The sequence below is a fragment of the Notamacropus eugenii genome, chromosome 2 (assembly GCF_028372415.1).
Source record: "Notamacropus eugenii isolate mMacEug1 chromosome 2, mMacEug1.pri_v2, whole genome shotgun sequence".
Lineage (NCBI taxonomy): Eukaryota > Metazoa > Chordata > Mammalia > Diprotodontia > Macropodidae > Notamacropus > Notamacropus eugenii.
In genome coordinates this window covers 323,582,262-323,608,609 of record NC_092873.1, presented here as the reverse complement: position 1 = coordinate 323,608,609, position 26,348 = coordinate 323,582,262, and the positions used below count along the sequence as shown (strand labels likewise).

General features: G+C 34.4%; 1 protein-coding gene across 10 annotated transcripts in view; it reads right to left on the bottom strand.

Moving 5' to 3' along the window:
* The window catches only part of RPTOR (regulatory associated protein of MTOR complex 1), a 503,724-nt gene that overhangs the window by 291,492 nt on the left and 185,884 nt on the right, over positions 1–26,348 (bottom strand). For all 10 annotated transcript variants that reach the window (XM_072645257.1, XM_072645259.1, XM_072645258.1 and 7 more), the window contains one exon: positions 13,609–13,755. In XM_072645257.1, the coding sequence (XP_072501358.1) occupies positions 13,609–13,755 (147 nt within the window). The remainder of the gene's footprint in view (positions 1–13,608; positions 13,756–26,348) is intronic.

The following is a 26,348-nucleotide window of genomic DNA, read 5'->3' as shown; positions in this document are numbered from 1 at the left end:
GGTCAAAGTGTACACGTGATTTAGACATAAAAGGTGAAACTATAAGCAAATTAGGAGACCAAGGAATAGTTTACCTGACGTATCTATGGAGAATGGAAAGATTTATGATCAAACAAGAAATGTGGATAAAGCAAAATGGATAATTTTGATTAAAAAGTTTTTGCACAAACAAAGCCAATGAAACCAAAATTAGAAGGGAAGCAGAAAGCTGTGAAACAATTTTTACTGCCTGTATCTCTGATAAAGGGCTCCTTTCTAAAATATATAGAGAAGTGAGTCAAATTTATAAGAATGCAGGTCATTCCCCAATTGATAAACAGTCAAAGGATAAGAACTGGCAGTTTTCAGAGGAAGAAATTAAATCTATAATCATATGAAAAAATGCTCTAAATCACTACTGATTAGACTCAGAGAAATGCAAATTAAAACAATTCTGACATACCACTTCACACTTATCACATTGGTTAACATGACAAAATAGGAAAATGATAAATATTGGAGAACATGTGGGAAAACTAGAACACTAATGCATTGCTGGTAGAATTGTAAACTAATTCAACCATTCTGGAGAGCAATTTGGAACTATGCCCAAAAGGTTACAAAACTGTGCATGCCCTTTGATACAGCAATACCACTACTAGGCCTGTATCCCCAAAGACATCATAAAAAAGGCAAAAGGATCCACCTACACAAAAATATTTGTAGCAGTTCTTTTCATGGTGGCAAAATATTGGAAAGTAAGGGATGCCCATCAAATGTGGAATGGCTGAATAAGCTGTGTTACACAAATGTAATGGATTACTATTATGCAATAAAAAATGAGTAGGCAAATTTCAGAAAAACCTGGAAAGACTTGTACAAACTGATGCAAAGTTAAATAAGCAAACCAGGAAAACACTGTACACAGTATCAACAACACTGGGTGACTGTAAGGGAATTGCCAACCCTCAGCTCTCTTGGACGGCGTACACCAATCATGGCTCAGGTAATCTGAGGGGAGATTGGTAAGGCATGAACAAGATGGTGCTGGGAGGAAGGGTTCCGCCCCTGTTCACCACCAGATACTTCCTGAAACGTGGCTGGAAAGCAGTAGCAAAACTTGCTCAAACTTAGTTTAATCTTGTTTGTGCTGCTTACGTAACTAAGGCGTACATGATACTATATAAGTGCCCGAGCTAGTTTGAATAAATGGAATTGCCTTACATCTTTGCCTCCCACCTCATCCGTTACTCACAGCGAGCTCCTTCAGGGTCGATAGGCCCTGCTGGTCAGGTAAACCTGTCGGCTCGGGGTGAACGGCCCCGATAAATCCCGTTCAGGTGACGGTCAACTATGACTGACTCAGCTCTTCTCAGCAACACACAATGATCTAAGACAAGTACAAAGGACTCAGAAAGGAAAATGCCATCCACATCCAGATAAAGAACTGAGGGACTCCAAATGTAGATTGAAGCAATTTTTTTCACTTGCTTGATTCCTTTCTGTATGTTTTTTTCCCTTTTAATCTGTTTCTGTTTTCACAACTGTCACTACTATGGACATGTTTTACATGATAACATATGTATCACCTACATCAAACCGTCTATCATTTTTGGAAGAGAGGAGGTAAGGGAGAGAGGGAGAAAGATTTGTAATGCAAAATCTTGTAAAAATGAATGCTAAAAATTGTCTTGACAGAATTGGGGGGAAATAATATGTTATTTTAAAAAATTTTAAGATCATTAAAAACCATACGTTTATGGCAATCTTAATCTGAGTTTAACAGCTGGAAACAACATCTGAAGCATAACACTTACCCAAAACATGAGCTGCCTTCTACAATACCACGAATGGTCATTTAACATCTGCTTAAAAAACCTCCAGTGATAAGGAATTCCATATACCCCAAAGTAGTCTATTCCATTTTTAGATAGCTATAATTTATAAACTTTTTTTTAGTGTTAGTTCTGCCTTTTGAAAATTAGAAGTACAAGCCTTATTTCCTTAGAGTGAGAGTACCAATCCCAACATGGAAAATTGACTTAGTTTGCTGGAATCTATGTGAAGCTCTGCCTAAAGCAGCCTTCTGCCTTGATCGCAATGCTGAGTAAGGTACGCATTTCTGGCTGAATGCCAAGTCACTGGACACTTTTGGATTTCTCTCTCCCCTGTAGAATTCTCTTTCGCTCTTCTCTTCCTGTCCTTCACCTCAACACTTTCTCTTAAATAGGACTCCTTTTAGCATAATATTGATAAATTGCTATTATTAGATTGAGGTTTTTATTTTTTTTTAAATTCTCAATTCTTTAATTCCGTTACATTCAGCTACTTTGTTTAAGAAATATATTAAGTTAGAAGCATCCCTACAACAGTAGCAGTAAGAGACATCCAAGATCTCCAGAGAGGTTTTGTATAAGTCAGTTCTCAATATTCTTTTGAGACAATAATCTTATTTCCTATGTGCTCTCTTCTGCAGATCAAATATCCGCGGTTGTCTCAACCAATCTTCGTGTGGCAGGTTCCAAGTACAATCATCATACTGTTCCCTCCTCCTACGGATTTATAGCATCATAATCATCATCATTGCCACCCCCTTCATAGTTAGCTTTCACATAATGTTTTGAGGTTTGCAAAGCATTTTACAAATATCTCACTTTAATCTCAACATGTCTGAGAAACAGGTGCTATTATTATCATCCCCACTTTACAAACTGAAGCAGATATGGGTTGAGTGACTTGCCAAAGGTGACATATCCAAGTATCTGAGGTAGTATTTGAATTCAGGTCTCCCTGTCTTAGAATCTAGAACTCCAGCTGCTGCTTTTAATCTGCTTTTATCATTGTCAAAGTATTTTTGAAAATGTAGTCTGGAGACATGGAGAGGACACTTAAAATAAGACTTACCAAGACAGAACAGCAGGATTGTCACGTCCATCATGTTGGACATCAGCCTTCTCTTAACCCAGCCTAAGATTTTATTAGTTCTTTTGATTGCTATATCATATTGCTCACTCAGACCGAGTCTGTAGTCCACTAAAATCCCTGTTTGCTCTGTAACTATACAGCCCACATGGTGTATAAGCACAGTTGATTTTTTAAAATAAAATTTTACTGAAATATTTTGTTTTTATATCTAAAATTTCCCTTGTATACCTGATCCTTTGCCACTCCACATAATAGAACTTCTTAAGAAAACAAAGAAGAGAAAGAAGAGGAAAAACACCATCAAAATCAATCATCACATCAAAAAAATCAGAAAACATCCCTAATATTCTACTCACATGTACTTCCAACCTCCACAAAAAAGGGAAGAGGGGAGGCGCACATGTCTTTTCACATCTCTTTAAGGACATGCTTGTTCTTTATAATTTTACAATTCATTTTCAATTGCTTTGTGGTGGCTCTTACCGTTTCTTACAGCATAATAATCCCATCACACTCATAAACCACAATGTGTAAAGCTATTGCCCAGTATATGGGTATCTACTTTGTTTCCATTTTTCTGCTGCTACAAAAATGCTGCTATAAATATTTTGTTGTATATGGAGCCTTTCTTTTAATGATCTCCTTGGCCTATATACCTAGTAGTGGAAATTCTGAGTCAAATGGTATAGATAACTTTTAGTTACTTTATTTGAATAATTCCAAATTATTTTCCACAATGATTTGTACTACTTTAAAGCTCCATCGACAAAGTAGTCTATCTTCCCATAACCTCTCCTGCATTGACTATTCCCATCTTTTCTCATTTTTGCCAATTTGTTCAGTGTACAGTAAAACCATAGGATTATTTAATTTAATTTGGATTTCACTTTTTATTAGTGATTTAGAGCATTCATTCATATCGCTGTTCATATTTTGCAACTCTTCTTTTGAGAACCATTTGTTCACATCCTTTGATCTTATATATTTCTGTCACTTTTCCATATATCTGGGGTTGTGAAAACCACAAGAAGGTTTCCCCTTCAATGCTTCCAGAATCTTATATGTGTTAATTTGGTTTGTTGGGAAGCTTTTTTAATTTTTAAATGTAAATGCACTAGAAGACCTGGGAAACCAAATCAAGAATCATTATCTTTTTTTGAAATGATCGTATTCATCCACTTAATAAGCATTTATTATTAAGTAAGTGTCAGACCCTGAATGGAACAACAAGACCAAGAAACTGACCGTTTTTTACTCAAGCCCAGTTACAGAGTCTGTGGCTTTCAATGACAGGATACAATTTTATGCTTAAAAACATAGCAGTAGGGTCATGTCAGCAACAACACAGAGGAGTAGACATATCCTATGACCTTGATAACCTCTCCATAACAGAAATTACATATGAATCATAAAACATAAAACTTTAACTGTCTCCTAGGCCAGTTCTGACATTCTAAAAGTTAACTGGGCCAGAGACTATAATTGGTGAACCAATATGCAGTTATACAAATCACCTCCATAATAGTCATGTTATGAAAGACTGTATTTCCCTCCATCCTATCCCGTAGTCCAATTATTCTGTTTTCTCCTTTGACCCTGTCCCTTTTCTAAAGAGTTTGCTTCTGACTACCCCCTCCCCCAATTTATCCTCCCTTCTATCATCTCCCCACTCTTATTCTCTTCCCACCTACTTTCCTGTAGGGTTACATACCCAATTGAGTGTGTATGTTATTGCTTCCTTAAGTCAAATCCAATGATAGTAAGGTTCACTCTTTCCTTCTCACCTCCTAACTCTTCCCCTCCATTGTAAAACCTTTTTCTTGCCTCTTTTATGGAAATAATTTACCCCATTCTATCTCTCCCTTTCTCATTCCAATATATTCCTTTCTTACTCCTTAATTTTATCTTTTAGCTATCATCCCTTCATATTTAACTCATCCTGTGCCTTCTTTCTATCTATCTATATGTCTGTCTGTGTCTATCTATTTTTTCCAACTACCTGAATACTGAGAAAAGTCTCACGAGTTACAAATATCATCTTTCCATGCAGGAATGTAAACAGTTCAACTTTAATAAGTCTCTTATGAGAAAAGGGATAGGCAGAATGTAGCAAATCATCTCACATAATAGAAGCAAGAAAGCTTTTAAAATGGAGGGGAAGAGGGGGGAGATGAAAGGAGAAAAGTGAGCCTTACTCTCACAGGATCTGGCTTAAGGAGGGAATAACACTTACTCAATTGGACATGGAAATCTATTTTACTCTGCCGGCAGGCAGGGGGGAAGGGGATGGAAGAAGGAAGATAATAGAAGGGACAGCAAACTGGGAAAAGGGATAATCAGATGCACTATTGTGGGAGGACAGGTCAAGGAAGAGAATGGAAAACACTGAGGGCAAGATAGGACAGAGGGAAATATGGTTAGTCTTTTACAACATAACTATTATGGAAGGGTTTTGCATGGCTATACACATATGACCTATATTGAATTTCTTGCATTATCAATGAGAGTGAGTAGGGAGGGAGGAAGGGAGAAAATATGGAACTCAAAGCTTTAATAATGAATATTAAAAATTGCTTTTGCTTGCAACTGGGAAATAAGATGTACAGGTGATGGGGTATAGAAATCTATTTTGCACTACAAGAAAATAGAAGGGAGGGATATAGAAGTGGGGGTAATAGAAGGGAGGACAGACTAGAGGAAGGGGTAGATGGGGTACATGCTGTCTGGGGTAGAGAGTACGGTAAGACAGGGAGAAAATTTTGAATTCAAATTCTTGTAGAAGTGAATGCTGAAAATTGAAAAATAAATAAATCATATATTTTTAAAAATATCTAAAAAACAAAAAAGATGCAATAATGTTAGAAAAAAAGATGAGGAAAAAGTTTAAATGGCAAAATTGTACAAATACTTCACATTTCTACAAACAAGCAGAAAGGATAACAAAAACAACAGCTGACAGTTATATAAAATTTAAAGTTTACAAGGTATTTTAACACAAGTGCTACAAATATTATTAAAACCATTTTACAGATGAATGAAAAAAAGTCTCTTAAGATTTCTCCTTCCTGTTTATATTTTCATGTTTCCCTTGATTCTTGTATTTGAAAGTCAAATTTTCTACTCAGCCCTAGTCTTTTCATCAAGAATGCTTGAAAGTCCTCTATTTCACTGAATATTAATTTTTTCCCCTGAAGGATTACACACAATTTTGCTTGGTAGGTGATTCTTGGTTTTAATCCTAGCTCTTCTGACCTCCAGAATATCATATTCCAAGCCCTTCAATTCTTTAATGTAGAAGCTACTAGATCTTGTGTTATCCCAATTGTATTTACACAATACTCAAATTGTTTCTTTCTGCCTGTAACTTTAAGCCATCTGGCTTAAAATATGACATAAATGTTAATTGTTATTATCATCATCACCAGTTATGTTGTTATCAACCTCTTAAACCTGACATTTAAAAAGCTCCTGGGGGGATGGAGGGGTTCTGAGCCAAGATGGTGGAGTAAAAAAAGCAGGGACTTCCCTGAGCTCTCCTCCAAAGGGAAACACCTTTAAATGAAACACCTCTCTTTTGAGATGGTATTGATTGTCCTCATTAGGCTTAACTGGCTTCTGATCATATAGCTTCTCAAAAGTGCTTTTAGAAAGACACTGTAACTGGTTTACATGAAGTGGTCATGGGTATCTCAGAGCAACCAGAAACTGTACTAAAGTTGTACATAATTCCAAACATTTTTAAAAATGAAAAGTCTTTCTCATATTCTCCTCACTCTGTGCATGTTTGCAAAACAAAAGTATTTACAAATGTTTTCAGGATTTTTTTTTACTAGGTGGTATTTAATTATATGATTACTGGCTAGAAAATTCTGGATTACAAACTGTATTTATGTATAGTTTGTAAAAACAACAAAAACTCCACACCCCTAGACAGATTATTGGACTAGAGACTTGGAGAGGGCATAAGGCTCATCTGCCTTTTCTAGGGGGCTGCAACCTAAAGCCTACACTGTGAGGGTAGATCGCAGATACAATGCAGTAGGTGTCCATTTAGCTTAAAAGTTGTCTTTATATATATAGTGAAATAGCACCCAGTTCCCAATCTTAGGTACCACAAGTAGGGGTGGGAGTCAGCTGGCATGAGAAAAGTGTCCATATTTTTGGTTTTTAGTTGAAGTGCAGTAATTTTAAATTGAAACTGTAGGATTCTTCCTTGTTTCAGTCCAACAGAAAACCAGGGCAGTGATGCAAGGAAAAAAACCCCACGAAAAGTCTGTTCTTAAACACAATTTGGAAACGTTCAGGGGAGGGGAGGTCTTGTATGTTTAGAATGCCGAAATGTCTTTTGAAGCAAAATAAATAGTATTACACTTAAAAAAAAGAGAGAAGAAATCTCAAAATAGCATACCCGAATTACAACTAATATTGTAACTGCACACCGCAATCATAAGCACTGAGATTGTAAGGGGTGTTAGAAGTCACTTAATCCAAGCCTTCCATGAGCATCAGAACCTAACTCTTTATAATAACTACTCTGAGGAAAGAGGAGGTGAAAAAAACTATATTTTTATCAAAATAAATACTTTTGCAAGAAATAAAATTATATCCTTTTCTTATACTCCTCTTCTCCCTAACATTTCAGCAGGTTTCTCCCTGCGTATATCTACATTCGCCAAACCCTTACAATTAATCCAGTGATAATATTCTTTGTAGTTCCTGTCTTTTCTTAGAAGGTGGTAGTAACAGGACCATGAATTTACACGGATTTGCAATAATGGTCCAAGGCTTTTCAGACTACAGAATGCTTTAAAATTGTGGCAGTATTTGAAAGAATAGTTGAACTAAAGAAAATAATTAGGGAAGAGTTAAGAACTTCTAACTTTATTTATCATTTTATGTAGTAATCCACTACTCAGTATTATTTTATATTTTTCAGAGAAAATGTCAGTATTTTTCTAGAATAACGTGAAGAAATAGATATTCAATACATCACTATGTTTTTATTTATATACGTATGTGCATACATGTATGTATATGTGTGTGTGTATAAGTACACATACCCACTTAATAATGACTTATTTGCTCATTTTGTTGTTTGCCCATTTGTTGGCATTCATATAATTTTTCAGTGGACACTGTAAAGAAAAAATGATCATACTATGGTCAGCAGAGCTAACTATGAAGCCATTTTTCTTTTTATCTTCATCTACTCTGCTTAGGAGATTTTATAGATTCATTTCCTACTCCACTGCCTTGTCCTGATTTGAAGGTGATTCTGGCCTCCAGAAATCTATACCAGTGGAGCACAGGTTTGGAGTATGGACCTTGTAATGGCAATGCCTATTGTCCAAATACTATCCTAACTAAGCCACAAGGTAAGTTTTTTTGTTTGTTTTACCAAAAGTAGAATTCTTACCAGGGATCCAGGAATAGAGTGCAGAGGATCCATGAGCCTCAAAGGGAAAAAAAAAATTACCTCTTTATATTAATACAACTGTTTTTCTTTGAAGTCCTAATACTTTATTTTTTATATTTAGAAACATTATTCTGAGTAGAAGCATAGACTTCACCAGACTGTCAAAGGGGTCTATACCCCTCCCACCAAAAGGCTGGGGCCCATTCTTTAAAAGGACTGTAGCCGTGGGTATGGTCAAACCCAAAGAATTACAGAATTTTGAAGTACATATGTTCGTATGGTTATATTCACAAATAAACTCTTACATACCATAAAACTATATAACAGATAATTCATCAAAAATTCTTTTCCCAGGGATTGTAACCATGTGCCAAGAAATAATACATGTCCACAAGTTTCACAGTTTTCTCTATCCAGTTTAAATTTGGAGGAAAAAAAAGGACAAAAATTCAGAAGTCCACCTAATTCTGTCAACAGAAAAATAATCTTTTCTCCAGGAAGAATAATCTTCCTAAAGATTCTTTAGGAAAGTCATAGGAGATGTGAAATATAGAGGTTTATTAAGTCATATGTACTATCTTGGCTTAAACTCATTCATAATAAACTGAAAACCTCTAACCTAACTTGGGTACATATTCAATGCAAAGAATATCTATTTAACTGAAATCCCACCAATGATGTTGATTAAGACAGTAAGATTAAAACAATAAACATTACCTGACATGAAAAAGCAATACATGAAATATTTTGTGTTTTATCAAGAATATGATATTCCTATCTAATGCTGGTATCAGTATACCCAAGAAACCAAATCCAATGTCAATTTCTCAAATTAAGATGATTCTCTGAAAATCAATCATTTGAAAATTTTTGGATTATAATTCTAAAAGCTAAAAAAGTCCAATTTTGCCATTTTCAAATGCTACACACTCCAAACTTAAAAAAAAAAATTGGATATACCCATCACCCAATAACTGGTTACCATTTAAAATGAAAAATACAAAATAAAATAACACTGAGGTTTCACTTCAAATCCTGCAAAATGGCAAAGATTACAAAAAACAGGAATATTCCACCCTGGACATGTAGAAAGATAGGGGTATACATATGAATGCAATGGAATATTACTGTACTGAAAGAAATGATGAAGAATAAATACAGAGAAGCATCGAAGGATCTATATGAACTGATGCAAAGTGGAATGGAAGAGGTAAAAACAAAATGTTTCTATGTAGGAGGTAAAAAAAAAAAATAAAACAAAAAGAAAAGAAGGTGCTTAAGATTTGTGGGACCTTGTACAAACTATTTCACTTCTGGACTCAATTTTCTTAATGAAGCAGCGAGGTTTTTCAACTGCATGAGTAAGGCATATTTCCACTCTTAAACAGGAAAAATGCAGGTCTGAATCACTTTAAACTCTCACCATTCTTTCTAACTTTCTATGATTAATCATTGGTTGTTAACAAAGGACATTAAATGCAAGTAAAATAAAATTCAGACACACTCCATCAGAGAGATCATCCTCAGATGCTAAGCCTCCAAAAATTAGTTTCAGTTCAAGAGGAAGAAATCAAAACCACAAGCTGACAAGTCCCTTCATTTTTATTAGAATGTACTATGCTATGTTTGAGTTTTTCAAAAGGAAAGGGAGAAAGCAACGTGTTTCATAAAACCTACACTCAATTCTGCAAATTCCAATACAAACAAGAAAATGACACTTCTGAGAATAAAGACTCCAAGAGCCAAATAAGAGGCTGAGAATAAAAAATAAGTATTACAAAAATTAGACTAGATAATATAGAAGAGGTTACATGAGGCCTCCTAATGGCTAAGAAATCTATGTTTCAATGTTTTTGCTCTAAGGACAACTAATCAGCTGCTACAAAACAAAAGCTTATCACAATTATACCGCAAGTTAAGTCAAATGAACAAATCTCTTTTTAACATTTAACTACATCCATTTTAAGAGTTTAATGGATTTTCTTGAATTTAAGACTTGACTGCCTCCTGGATCTTAGTGAAACTCTTTAATTAACTAATTAGAAATTAGAACTGCATTCTACTCATAGAATGCCCCTAGGTAATAGAGAAGTTAGAGTTGGGATTTTGGTAAAAGAGAATGAGTTTAGATGATGATAGTACTTTTTGGGCTGCAGCAGCTGGACTAAAAAAAAAACTATTAGCCCAAGGGCACTGTTTATTCATTCACTAAGCAGAAGAAAAATGAGACTCATTTAATAAATTTGGGATTCCCACTTCAAGACTCAACCTGTTTTTAACATGCTATTAAAATTTCCACAAATTTATAAAACTTAAGATTTCAAGCAACAACATGTCTAGTATATGGAAAGCTGGCTGGCATCATATGGGAAAACCTTGGTTGCAGTCTCACTATAAAATGTTCTTCAATGGCCCAGGGGAAGCCTTTGAATCCTTCTGTGTTATATTCGCAGCTCTCTAAGATCCTGAGTTACAGAGAAGGTGCAGATCAGTACCTGGTAGATGGAAAGTCACTATTTGGGAGATCCCTGTATCATTGAAATCATGGATCCAGTGTCTTCCTATATCTCTATTATTTACATGGTACATAAAGCCCTTTGTTGTCCAAATTGTATGCAGCAGAGTTAGAATAGTTTTAGCTCCAGAATATCAGGATGAGAGGGGAGACCTATAACTATTTTGGGTTCCCTCTTATTTTTTGCCATCCCAAAGTCTTCAGCTTTATTTAGCCAATAGGAAGTTTTGGTTTCATAGATTTAGAGTGAGAAAGGACCTCAGAAGTCATCAACTACAACCCCCTTATATTGCTGATGAGGAAACTAAGGCACAAAGAGACTGCAAGATATACAAATAATAATGAGGATTAAAACTCAGAGGTTCTGATTCTGATTCCTTCTCTTCACTGTATAGGGCTGTCCCCTCAAAAAGGGAAAGCCATGCATGTACACCATCTTACTATTGAATTACTAGACCTCTGAGCTGATGCAGAAGACAATTATATTTCTGAAAAAGTTATATATCTGAAGACTGATCCAAATTAGAACAGATTTTTTTCAACAGAAATAATAACAGTTACACTCTTGTCCCAGGAAACGCTAATGACCAACTTTATAAAAACAGTGTCAAAGGCTTTACATTAAGGAAAAATAAATTGCAAGGTGGCACTATGTATAGAGTGATGGGCCGGGGGTCAGGAAGACCCCAGTCTGACTCAGACACTTAGCTGTGTGACCTTGGAAGCAAGTTATTTAACCTCCTTCAGCCAGTTATCTGTAAAGTGAGTTTAATATTAACACCTACTTTACAGGGCTGTTGTCAGTATCAAAGGAGATAATATGATTTCCTTGATGATAAGGACTGTTTTGATTAGAAGCAGTTAGGTGGCACAATGATAAGTAAGGCCTGGAGGAATGCAGATGTGCACTCAAATTTTGATTCAGACATTTGCTAGCTATCTGACTTGACCAAGTCATTTAATTTCTATTAACCTCTGTTTCCTCAAACTGCAAAATGAGGGCAATAACAGCATCTGTCCCCCTAGGGTTCCTGTGAGGATCAAATGAGATAATATTTATCAAGAATTTTGCACAAAGCCTAACATAATTGGCGCTTAATAAATGCTTGTGATCTTCTTTCTTTCTTACCTATAGAATAAAAGCTTTCTAAATTAGATGTAAATCAATCAAGTAAAATCCTAGTAAACCTAATGCATCAAATTTAATGATTCACAATTTTGTGATTTTGTGGATCAAAATTTTGAATGTTAAATTATCACAGAGAAAATAATTTTTATAAATAATTGTATTTAATATACTTTTTACTTGTTATGCACATTGGTAATGTTAAGTATATAATTTGCAAAATAAACAAAACAACACAGTCACTTACTTCAATTCAAAATTTAAGTGTCTGACACCGAGCCTCAGCAATATATAGTAAACAAATAGAGCATTTACTGAATATATAACCAATATATCAAAGGTTAAACTATCTTTGTGCTACTATAAGAAATATTCACTGCACATTATATGTAAAATAACATAAAATGGTAATTCTTGCCACATACACAGGGTACTTTGGTGAAATAGTTAAGTAAAGTGAGACTGATTTTTGCCTCTTCTTCCTCTTTTTCTTTAAAAGTATTACTTGTTATAAATGAAAGACTGATGATCAAAAAAGTAACAGATATAAATAGGATAAGCAAAATAATAAGTTTTTAAAAAAAATTTATTCCAGACACAGAATTTTTGAAAATGTCGATGCTGAAAATCAGGCCAACTGTGTTGACATTTTATTTACTTGAGATAAATTAGCACGCTCCTTATTACTTATTGAACGTCTGGGGAGTAGGCAAATATGTCACTCAAAGCTTTTGGATTCTTTTTTCTGTTCATTAGATAATCTGTCTCTTAGGTTAACGCCTAACTATGAGAGAACAGAATTTCAAGTGATAATTTGAGAAATACCCTGTGCTGGAACTCAAAAAACCCCAATCATTTTAAATATGAATCTATCTAATAATATGTGTGAGACCATTTGCATTTTTTGCTTCTTACCTTAAAACTATCTGTTCTTTAACCAATCAGAATTCATTTATTCCTTGAGGATCATAGTTCTCCTTCCTGCTGATCCCTATGGTGGAACTACTAAGCATTCCACAGGCAGAAGGACTCTTAATTGAAACAAACTTTAATTTCTCTTTAGAATTTGCTTACTGTTTAATACAGATATTAAATATTAATTAAAACAACCAAGTAAGATGCTTCCTCATTATCAGAACACAACTATGATTCTCTCATCCATTTTTTAAAAGCCACTAATGGCAACTCTGTTTAGGTTGGTTTTACATCATTTAATTTTCCTATTTTTTTAAAAGCAAAAAACCCAATGTATTTGGTATAATAGCAAATATGCTAATGGAATCAGAGCATGTACCCAGACATTGGTCTAGTTGTTGTAAAACAAATGTGTCTGCTCTGTTTTCACATTTATCTTAGTGGTATAGACCATTGGGGCACAAATTGACTCTATTAATGTTATCACTTAATTAACATTTAGATTAAAAATGACATTAAGTACAACAGGCTGTGAAAATAAGTCAGTATGACTCCACTTCAATAACAAGGGCTCCTCCATCAAACAAGCTTGCCTTGGCACTGAAGAAAAATTTTATCCCTATCAAAAGAAGAAGAAAATAAAAACTACCCCATAGAAACCAACCTTGTGGGGGGAGGGGGTAAAAACCCAACAACCTCAAACTTAGAGGTCTTTGCTTCAGAATGCCTCACCTCTAACTCTTGCTCCCTTTGTAGTGCAAATTGCTTGAAGGACTTGACAATAAGGCCAGCATTAGAGCAATCATAGACGAAAATGGAAGGGCTGCCCATCCAAGTCTGCAGGTCATATATGGACAGTGGAATATATTGAGTATAGTTCTGTAAAACAAAAACAAAATAAACATACATTACTTATGCATTGGAAGAAATACACACTTCCCTTTCCCAGAGTGCATTTTTAAAGGCTACTATCAAGCTTAAATGAGTTTTAAATGTATAACTTTGCAATAGTGAAAGAGAAGAAAATTAATAATCTCAATTTTCATTCATTCAAAAAAGATCATTATTATGTTTTACTATGCTAGGCTTTGTGTAGTAAGAGATTTTTCTTTTTTCCTGAATGACTTCTTGGGAGGGGGGAGCAGTGGTAAGGGAGGGAAGTGGCTTCCTCTTCCCAATCTAAGATATTACAAATTCACAGGACATAATCACAGCAGATGAGGTGTCAGTGTGTTACCATGGATAAAGAAAATATTGACCATTGCCCTACTGCCCTGGAGAGAGTTAATAACTTGGGTGTTCCAAGTCAAAAGTAGATCTAAGTGTAACTAACAAGGAAAAAGATTTATTTAAAAGTGGAGCTATTTGCTTAGGAGACACCTCATGCAAGTAGCTGAAGAGTCAGTCTGAGAGGGTTTGAGGCCTAGCTGAAGGAGCAGAGACATATACTCTAGCTAAACACTTAACTGGAGACCAGAAACAATTTCAAGGTATAAAGCCTTTGAAGAAGACAGAAGAGAGAGTTAGCCCCAGAAATTGAGAATTGAACTAAAGGCAAGAGCAGACCTTGGGAGCATGGTTAAATGACTAAGCCAGCAAAGTCTCTATGTAAAGGGGAAAACTTGAAAGGCCATGAAAGGAGAGAAATGACTTCCAGGCCCAACAGAACCTTAGTAGCAAGTAGCTTCAGTCATATGTGTTCTGCACATTTATGTCTCCCAAATACGTGACTCCATGTGTGACCATCCTTCCCATATGCTGTGCATATTTCTAGTGGAGTGCACCTCAGATTTATGGATGGTTTTTGTAGCTATTATTTTTGCTGTGCCATGTTAGTAATAAATTCCTCTGCTAAGGGCTAATGAGGTTAACTGTTGGGCTATTAATATAAAACACATTGGTAGAGGCTTGTCAGGGAAGGGGATAAGCATTTATAGAGTGTCTATTATATACCAGGTGCTATGCTATTTGATTCTCACAATAAACCTTGCAAGGTGGGTGCTATAAAGTATCCCCACTTTATAGTTCAGGAGACTGAGGTAAAAAGGTTATGTGACCTGCCCAGAGTCACAGAACTTATAAGTATCTTAATCTAGACTTGAATTCAGGTCTTCCAGACTCCAGACTAAAGGCTCTATTCACTGTGCAAATAATTCTGTGATTCACAGTACCTAATAAAACACTGCACATTATACCAGCTGCTTAATTAATGAATTGTGACCTATACTATGTACACCAATAGTATGCATTATAATACAACAGTAAACTGGACCCCTCCCAAAAAATAATAGAAGAAAAGAAGGAGAGGTCAAATGAGAAGAAACCATCTCTTAGAAAAACAGATTTATAGAAATATAGAGGTTAAAAGGAACTCCCAACTTGTCTAAAACTTCCATGTTAAAGCTGAGTAACTCCACAAAGATCAAGTGGTTTGATATTTTTTTAGTAGCCAAGTCCCATGACTATGACCCATTACATCAAACTGTTTCTTGCTGTTCAAATATTTTCATGTGTGAGTTCTATGTGCCCATTTTGCTTCCTACCATACTGCAAACTTCTTGTAATTGTAGGTAAGACTTTTACTTCATTTCTACCATCCCTTCAATAGTGCCTAGTAAATTCAACAAATGTTGTTTTTGTTTCTAATATGTACAGAGAAGTTATAAGGAAGAGGATTACTATGTAGGTCAAAATTCTTAAAGAAATTTTTATGATACTATTTACATAAAATATTAGATATTATACAAATTATTCAATACTCTGTATTCTATAATTCTCTAATATGACCTCTCATTAGATACAGACATAGTTTCTGAGATGCAGTCAAGTCAAATGACTAGCTTGAAGCTCCCAGTCATTAACTTCCTTGACACACATCAAGGATTTTACACTTATTGAGGCCAAACAACATTCTGACATTATGTTTGTGTACATCAAGCAATTAATAAGATACTTGGTTCCAATCCCTCTTTAATTCAGAAGTTACATATGTACAAATTTAGGTGAGATAAAGGATTTAAAGACAGGCAGAACCATCATGTGCTTAAACTGCATCCCTGAAAAATATCACATTTAACATTAATTTTCTTGACATTACTATGTTAGTGACATTTTCTTTTTATAAAAGAATATTTTTCCATTTAGACAACAAATACACTAGCATTCTAACTAGACTTGGGTCTACTGCACATATTTGTGGTACATTTATTATTCCATAAGTATGGGTCTGAGACAAAACCTTTATGATAATTAAGAATGGGAAGAATTATCAAGCTTTGTCAATAATTACACAATTAACAAAAAGACTTTTTGCAACATCCATTTCCTTACTCAAATTATATATTGCTTTCAAAAATTTACATATTTTTTAAAATGACAAAATTTTGAATGCTTTGTTTCAAGTATATTTACATGTAACTGGACCATATTTGGAAGGGCCACTAATGTCCTAATTTTTTGGTGAGAAAGGTGAGAACAGGTTTATATCAGAGAGAAAGCTGGTAAAGTATTTTATTAGTATATAACAATCACTGTGAAAAAATGCTGTGAATTATTTCATTTCTTCAAAATAATATGTATAGATCTTAATAAAGCAGGGTTTCAATTCGGTTGTTCAGTATATTAAAGGTGATGCATAAGCTTTCTATTTCTTACTTAATTTAACTTTTTTCCCTATAAACATAGATAACCAGGGATTTTCTACATCCTCCATCCTCTGGGTTTTTTCTACTTTAATTTCTTCACTTCTCAAGTCTCTATAATCTTTTGAAATGTTACTTTGTCTTCTATTGATACTTTTATTCCGCATATATTTGAAAATTTTGAAACTGTTACTTTCAATAGCTGAATAAGGGACTCTAGATCTCTGTGAACTTTTATTTTCCAGATTTCCTTCTATATGTTTCTTTTTGTTGTCTCCTTTAAGGGGGGAATATTGCATTCAATTTTTCCACTATATGGACTATCAACTAGAAGGGAGAGGTATTTGGGTATTTGCAATGCATTCTTCTAGACCTTAAAGAGCTTTCTCAAGGTTCTTCTACTATGGTAGTGTCCTTAGGGTTATTTCTTGGTTCTAACACCTCTTCATGCTATGATTCTTAAGATTCTAGCATTTGATCTGTGAGTTGGCTTCACAATATCAAATGCAAAAAATGCTTTTCAGATTTATAATTCATTCATGCCCACATCTTTGTCAAAATCATTTAATTAGTTATTTGGGTGTACTTTTTGTAATTGACATTTTCAATGACCTCAGGATTTCCAAATTTGCAGAAACCCTCAACCTCATCTCTTATTTCATCTAAACAGAGTACAAGGATAAAGTTATTACTGTATGATTCCTTTACACTTGTTGGCAACCTGTTATGTGACTTACAGCTGAAGTCATACTTGATAAAAACAAGTGTAAGGCCTTTGTCTATAACTAGAGAGAAAATTTCCAATCTGTGATGAACTTTTCTGGACTAGATCTGTGATTTCACTTTTACTGGGAGCAACTTCTATGTTATAGCTGAACTCTGCCTACCAGAACCAGCACCATCTCTGCAACTTCTAGTCTTAAAGAACTGCACTTGACAAACTGGTCATTACAATGTCTTTGAGTGCAGTTGTTTGGAAGTCTATGCCTTTTGATTTATTTCTAAGATTCGGTAGTTTTCTAACACTAGCTATAGCGCTAATCCAATTAACATTAAAACTTTAAATTAATTGGTCGGCATTTCAGAGTTCATGCTAAGTTAGTCTTGTGGAAGATAGTGTTGCTGTCACAATAAAGTGGCTAGCATTTCCTTACTGTGCCAAGCTCTCATGTTCCGCCCCTCCCCTGCCCAAATCCTGTATCTCTGTATGTCTCTTGTCTCTCTCCAAAGAGAGAGGGTTAGCCTAGAGAAAATTCTCATCATTGCCATTATCGCACCCACTGAAATTTAATAACACAGTAAAAACAGATGTTTTGAAAGCCTGTTTTCCATGTTCACTTTCCAGTGCTTCTCATTTTCATTGGTGATCTCTCTCTCTCTCGATATTCTTATCATAAGTGTTGAAGCTCAAGGAGAATCCAATGTACCTAGACAGAGTAAAAGGACTACACTGCTAAGAATGAGTATTTACTTTTTTGTCAGCTGGTCAGCTTCTTGTACTGCCTCGAAGATTCTTTACAACTTAGTAAAAAGAGTGGAAAGAGTGGGACACTAAGTATTGTTGGAGTTGTGAGCTAGTCCAACCATTCTGGAGAACAATTTGGATGATGCCCAAAAAGCTATAAAACTATGCAAACTCTCTGACCCAGAAATATTATTACTACTAGGTCCATGTGCCATAGATATCAAAGAAAGAGAAAAGGATCTATTTGGATTAAAATATTTGTAGCAGTTATTTTTGTGGTGGCAAAGAATTAGAGGTCAAGGGGACATCCATCAAGCAGGGAATGGCTGATCAAGTTGTGGTATATGATTGTGATAGAATACTAACTGTACTATAAAAAATGACAAGCAGGATGAATTCAGAAAAACCTGGAAAGTCTTATATGAACTGATGCAAGGTGAAGTAAGCAAAACCAGAACATTGCACACAGTAACAGCAATATTTTGAGGATGATCAACTATGAATGACTTAGCTACTCTGATTAAGACAATGATCCAAGACAATCTCAAAGGACCCATGATGAAAAAAGCTATCCACCTCCAGAGAGAAGTGATGAACTCTGAAAAAAACAAAAAACAAAAACAAAAACAAAAAAAAACTTAGTAAAAAGAAAGGCAGGGCAGGTTAAAAAAAAAAAAATGAAGCCAGTTCCAAAGCCAACCAATGATAATATAAGATTAGAGAGATAAAAGACAGGAAAGTGAGTTTAACAATATAACGATGGAAAGGATTATTCAAGGCACATGTTCATTGTCAGATACTCTTTTGGAATGTTCATTCTGAACAACATGAGGTTTGCTTGTAGTTAATTTATATTAAGCTATCATATATTGATTGAAACAAAGATTTTTAGCTATTCTCATCTTGCCATACATAAATGATCTTTTTACTCACAAAGCTAGAGCTCAGGTTTTATATTTCCTTTATATCCCTCAGCATTTTGTGCGAAACAAAGCAGACATTTAAAAAAAATATGTTCACTCAATCTCAAACTGCAATTCAATTTTCCCCATCAAAACCAGGAGGGAGATAGTATCATACCTTAAGCACTGAGAGAATAGGAATTTTTTTTTTTTAGTAACCACATAACCAAACCCTATCCTTACCTGTGTCCATGTTCTGGCCACACAGAAGAGACCTGCTGTACAAGCCTAAATTGTACAATTATTCCACACAATTAGAAAAAATATTTATAGAGCTGTTATGTGAAAGACATTTTTTAACACGATTATTAAATGTTAGGTACCATACAGAATATACAAAAATAATTCTATTAATCATATACAAATAGAAATTGCCATCCTTACTGCATTCCTGAATGAACATTAAATTTGGAAGGACATTATAATGGCAAGCATAGTGGATTAGAGTCAATCAATCAAATATTTGTGCCAGGTACTATGCCGTGCACTGGGAATACAAAAAGAGACAAAAGACAGTGCCTTCATTTAAGGAGTTTACAATCAAATAGGGGAGATAACATGTTAAAAAAAAAACACAAAGCAAACTATTTACAGGATACATATGAAATAATTAACAGAGGGAAGATGCTAGAATTAAGAGGAATTGGGGAAAGTTTCCTGAAGAAAATGGGTTTTAGTTGAGACTTACAGGAGCCAAGGAGATCAGAAGGAGGAGGGGAAGATGGAGAGTTTTCCAAGAATGAGGAATAGCCTGAGAAAATGCCTGGAACTGGGAGATGAAATGTCCTATTCCTTAATCAAAGAGTACAGGGTACGGATTAAGGTATAAGATGACTGGAATCCTATGAAGGAGATACCTTGTGAAGGGCATTGAATAACAAATTAAACATTTTCCATTTGATCCTAGAAGCAACAGAAAGGCTCTGGAATTTATTGATTGAGAGAGAGGGGGTCACACAGTCAGAAAAAATACTTTGGAGGATGAATGGAAGATAGACTGGAGTGGGGAGAGACCTGGGGCAAGCAGGCTGTTGTGACAGTCCAAGTGTGATGTAATGAGATTCAATGAATTCTAGTCTCAAACTTCAATTGAGTAATTTGGGGCAAGTAAAGTTTCCTCAACAGAAAAATGAGGGGTTAGGATTAGATGCTCTCCAAACTCTCTTCTTGTTCTAACATTATCTGATTCTACAATAAAGTTAAGAAGTAGAATAAAGAATTTATCTTAGTCTCCCTCTTCTGTGTTACAATCTAAATTTATCGTTGATATTAGAAAAACATAAAGTGTTATACCAACTTTCAGATGTATTCAGTAAATTAAAAGCTCAGACACTTACTAGTCGTGTGACCCTGTTTGCTTCAGCTTCCTCATCAGTCAAATAAGCTGGAGAAGGAAATGGAAAATCCCTCCAATAACTTTACCAAGAAAACCCCAAACAGGATCGTGAAGTCTGACATGACTGAAAATGACTAAACAACAACAAAATAAATGTTTTTTTTAAACATACTAGTATGTGTAAAGAATTTATGACAGATAACTTTTTACCTATGACAGGGCTTTTGTTCATGCACTGAAGTACTTTACAGACACAAAAACAATGCAATATGCTATAGAGTTTCTCTTCAACATTGTAAATCAATGAGAACAACAGAACTAGTGTTTCTGGAATAATTTAAAGACTGCAAATCACTTTATGTATGTTATGTCTTTCCAGCCTCAGAAAAATCCTTTGAGGTAAGTACTGAAGTTATCTATCATACCCATTTACTGATGCTCAGAAAAAGTAAGGAACTTGTCAATGGTCAAAGACCTTCAATTCAGGGGCAGAATTGTAACGAGGTCTTCCTGACTCCAAGAATAGCAATCTATGCACTATGTCCACTGCCTCTCACTCAAAAAAGGACTATATGTTAAGGAATATAGTTGGTACATAATAACCACCTCACTTGACCTTAAGGTTCATGTGGACAGGGACAAAGAACCCTGTCAAAATCTGCAATTACTTAACACAAAAAAATGTTCTTTGCAAATGACTTGCCAGATGAATTTTCCATCATAAATTAATGAACAAAAAACAGACAGTGTGGCCTAATGGACAAGAGCCAGCCTTGGAATGTTGAGTTTCAAGACCTGTCTCTGACAAATTCTGTATGTGACCCTGGGCATGTCTGAGACAACTCTCTAAAAAGAGACATAGAAAGACACTTGCTAATCTCAATTAGTAGCAATAGCTTCCTCACTAGAAGTAACATATATGGATGAAAATTTAGATATGGAGGGGAATAAATACAATGAAGAAAAAATCCTGCTATTTTGATTTATCATTTAGTCTTTTCTAAGTTTGGCTTAAGTGTTAAACCCTGAAAAACAGATCAACTTTGAAAACCTAAGTAACTGAATATATAAAGATGAAAACCATACCCAGGACTTCTGGGTCACTACCAAGATATAAATACTCTGTGAGGTTTGTCCTAAAATAGTTTGTAAGTCTCTCCTTTCTTCTACACCATATTAATGGTAAACATCTACAAATGATAATAAGTTGCTTCCCTTAAATAAAATGAACATTTTCTTTAAAATATCAAATGTGCATGTGTTCAGATTAGAAGTGATGTAACAGCTTGGAAGACTACAATATTTTATTTCCACAGTGGGTGGGTGGGGGAATTTATTTCATTAATTACTATAAAATTAGAAAAATGACTTACTTCAGGGGCTACCCCTGTTGGAAAACTCAGACATCCCAAACCATATTAGCCTATCTCTAAAAATAAATACAGTTTCTTATACTGAAGAATAGAATTATAGCTATGTAATCTTTCAGTGACTGGTTCAGAGAATTACAGCTTTTACCTGCAGTGAACAATTCTGGGTTTTAGATGTTTTCCCCCTTTGGAAAAAAAGTTAAAAAAAAAAGGTAGAAAAAAATAGGAAATGTGACTTTCTTTGCATTATCTCCATGAATTTGAAAATTCATGACAGTTGACTGAAAAAAATTATATAGGGTTTTTAATATTTGACATAGACACCAAAACCCTGGAATATAAGTACTACATATATCATTATTCCCACTTTACAGATAAAAAAATGAGGCTACGATATTTAAAGTGACTTGCCCAAGGTCATATAAGCTTTTTCCTCCCTTAAATTCAATTTTATTTTCAGTTCCGATTTTTCTTGATCTCTGCTCCCTCTATCCCTTACTAACCCACTGAGAAGGCAAGAAAAACAAAATCCATTACAAAAAAGCATAGCAATGCATAACAAATTCCTGCATTAGTCAGAAAGAAAAATAGGAAGGAAGGAAGGAAGGAAGGAAGGAAGGAAGGGAGGGAGGGAGGGAGGGAACAAGAGAAATATGCTTCAATCTGCACTCTGAATCCATTGGTTCTGTACAGAAGAGGAAGGTGTTTTCCATCTTGAATACTTTGGAATTGTGGTTGGTCATTGTATTAATCAGAGTTACTAAGTTTTTCAAAATTGAAAATCTTTACAAGATTTATTTTCCATACAAACTGTTCTAGTTGCACTCAACTCATGTTACATTAGTTCATACAAGTCTTGCCAGGTTTTAATGAAATCATCCCCTTCATTGTTACATACAGTGCATTAGTCTTCCACTGCATTCAGACACCAAAACTTCAGTCACTCCCCAAGTGACAGGCATTCCTCAGTTTCAATTCTTTTCCATCACAAAAAGAGCTGCTATAAATATTTTTATACATATATGTCCTTTTCTTCTTTCTTTGACCTCTTTGGGGATTAGATTCAAGTGCAGTATTGCTGGGTCAAGGTGTACACACAGTTTAAAAACTTAATGGGCACAGTTTGAAATTGCTTTCCAGAATAGTTGGACTACTTCATAGAGCCACCAAAAGTACATTAATGGACCTCAATCTGTTTTCCCACATCCCTTCATTTTAGTTTTTTTAATCATCTAAATCAATGTGATGGGTGACAGATAGTATCTCAAAGTTGTCTTAATTTGTACTTCTCTATTCAAGTTTCTCTCATAATTATACATTGATATAATTACTTTGCATCCTGTTAACCTCTCTATCTGGTTTCATTGTTTCTTTCCCTATGCATAAATCTAACATGTAGTTTCCACTAATCTGCTTAAACCATCCTTTACGTCTAAACAATTTATTCATTTTGATCTTACCTTGGAATATAGTGTGAAATGTTAGCCTAAACCAGTATATGAAACTGGTTTCTGCCAGACTACTTTCCTGTTTTTCTAACAGGTTTTGTCAAATAGTGGGGTTTTGCCCTAATACCTGGGATTTATAAAACACTGAGTTATTGTTCTCATTTGTTTCTAAATACTGTGCACCAAACCTGTTGCACTGAAAAAACTCTCTATTTCTTACCCAATACCAAACTGTTCCAATAATTGCAGCTTTCTAGTTAAGTGTGAGATCTGGTATTGGTAGTCCTTCCCCCTCTCTTTTTTCATCAATTCCCTTGATATACTTGATCTTTTGCTCCTCTAAATGATTATTTATTCTAGCCATATAAAGCAATTTTTTGGTAGTTTAATTGGCATGGCACTGAATAAGTACATTAATTTAGATAATTTTTTTTATTAGATTGGCTTGGTCTACCAATGAGTGATTATATTTCTCTAATTATTTAGATTTTTCTTTATTTGTGTGCAGAGCATTTTGTAATTGTGTTCACATAGGTCCTGTGTGTCTCAGCAAGTAGACTCACAAGTATTTTATACTGTCTATATAAATGGAATTTTTCTAATTCCTCCTGCTGGGACTTGGTAAAATACAGAAATATGGATGATTTATGTGGCTCTATTATGTATCTTGCAACTCTGCTAAAACTGTTTATTGTCTTTTGATTAGTTTTTTAGTTGATTTTAGGATTCCCTACATAAATCATAATATTATCTACAAAAACTAATAGTTTTATTTCTTTGTTGCCTGTGCCTACAGCTTTCATTTTAAAAAATATTGCTACTGATAACATTTCCAGTACAATATAATGGACATCCTTGCTTGACCCCTGATCTTAATAGAATGACTCCTAGTAGATTATTCCCATTACCTCTCATTTTACATGGATACTACTTATCTTAAGGAAAGTTCCATTTATTCCTATGCTTTCTGGTGTTTTTTTAAATAGTAATGAATATTGTAATTTGTCAAAAGCTTTTTCTGTATCTATTGACATAATATTATTATTAATATAGTCAATTATGCTTATATTTCCTAATATTGAAGCAATCCTGTAGTACTGATATAAATTCATGTATGATCTTTGTGATCTACTACTATATCTTCACTGGTCTTTTATTTAAATTTTCTGCATAGATATTCATTGAGAAAACTGGTTTATAGTTTTCTTTCTGTTTTTGCTCTCCATGATTTGAGTTTTGAGTATCAAGATCATATTTGTGTCAGGGAAGGAATTTAGTAGGGCTCCTTCTTTGCCTATATTTTTGGAAAGAGTTTATGTATATCAGAATTGTTCTTTAAATATTTGGTAGAACTTGCTTATAAATCCATCTTGATCTGAGGGGTTCTCTGGGAATTAATTTACAGCTTGTTGAATGTCTATTTCTCAAATAAGGTTACTGAAGTATTCTAATTCTTGCTCTGTAAGACTGGGCAATTTATATTTTATAAGTATTTAATTTCATTTAATCATCAGTTTTATTGGCATAAAGATGGGAAAAATAGCTGCTAATAATTGCTTTTCTTTCTTAATCACTGATTATGAATTCATCTTTTTCATTTCTGAAAATGGCAATTTGGTTTTCCACATTAAAACAAAATCAAACTAGTCAATTGACTGGTCTATTTTACTATTCACTCCTCCCACCCCCTCAAAAAAAAAAAAAAGGTCTTAGTATTATGGATGATACTTATCTCTTTTGTATCACAGGGGTTAGGTGCATGGCACCCCTGAGATCCAGAAAATCCTTGTAAAATCCATAGGGGTAAACTTGCACCTTAATTGCTCTTTAGGAAATCCTAGAAGGACTTCTGGCATTTTTGATTTTCTAAACTTTTTCTGTGTCATCTGCTGGCCTTTAAATGTCATCTATGGCTTCCACAAAACTTCCCCAAAAGTTTCTTACGCCAGTCCACAAGATATTGAAACAGTAATTGGGAAAGTCGTGATGTGAAAGGGATAGCTGTTGTTCATTCTATTTGTTTTTTACTTTTAATTGTATTCATCTTTTCTTTGATTTTCAGGATTTGTATTATGGGTTTTAACAGCCATATTTTAAGTTGTTTTTTAGGGTTTTTGTTGTTGCTGCATATTCAATTTCTCTCTTTTACTTATAAAAGTGTTTAGAAATATAAATTTGACTGGATCCCACAGATATGGTATGTTGTCTCACTGTTATCATTAATATTGATGAAATCACTAATTGTTTCTATGACTTGTTTTTTGATCCATTCATTATTTAGGGAAGAGTTTTTTAGTTTCTAATTAATTTTTATTCATTGCTTCAAATGACCTTTACTGAATGATTTTTATTCATGGCCTGTAAATAATGAATATAATATTTGTTTTTGTGAGGTTTTTATGCTTTAATAATTGGTTAATTTTTGTGAAGGTACAACACACAAGTGGGAAATAAATATAGACTCACATTCAATAACTTTTCTAATTTTCTACTCAGGTCTATAATTTCTATCTAGTTTATTTTTTTGCTTAGATGTATCTATGTCTGAAAAGGAGTAAACTGAGGTTCCCCATTATTATAGCTTCACTGTCTATTTCTACGAATTATTTTAATTTTTCCTTGAAAAAATTAGATGCTATTCCATTTGGTGCATAGGTTTAATATTAATTCATTGTTTATGATATCATTTAGCAAAATGCAATTTGTCTCTTTTAATTAGGTATATGTTTGCTTTCACTTGTCTGCAATTAGGATCGCTACCACTATTTTTCCTTGAGCTGAAGCATAATAAATTCAGCTCGAGAGTTTCTGTTTCAAGTGTGTTTCTTATCAAAAATATATTGTTGTAATCTAATTTCTCCTTCTTCTTCCATTTTATGAGTTAGTTCATCCCATTCACATTCATGGTTATGATTGCTAACTGTGTATTTCCTCCATCCTATTATTTTTTACTTATCTTTCTCTTTTTTTAACCTTGTCTCCTCTTTAAGAGTCTATTCTGCTTCCAACTGATGCCTGGCTCAATCTATCTACCCTGTTATTCTCCTTTCAATTAGTCCCTTTCCCTCCTATTTCCTTTTGCATAAGATCTATTTCTGTATTCAACAATGTGTTTTTATGTATTCTTTCCTCCTTTAACCACTTCAGATGAGAATGATGTTCAAGTGCTGTCTGCTCAGCCCTGTCACCCCTACACTCCCTGCCTTTGTTGTGGAAATTAGAGTTAGATTCTGAACCAAAGTCTTCCTGA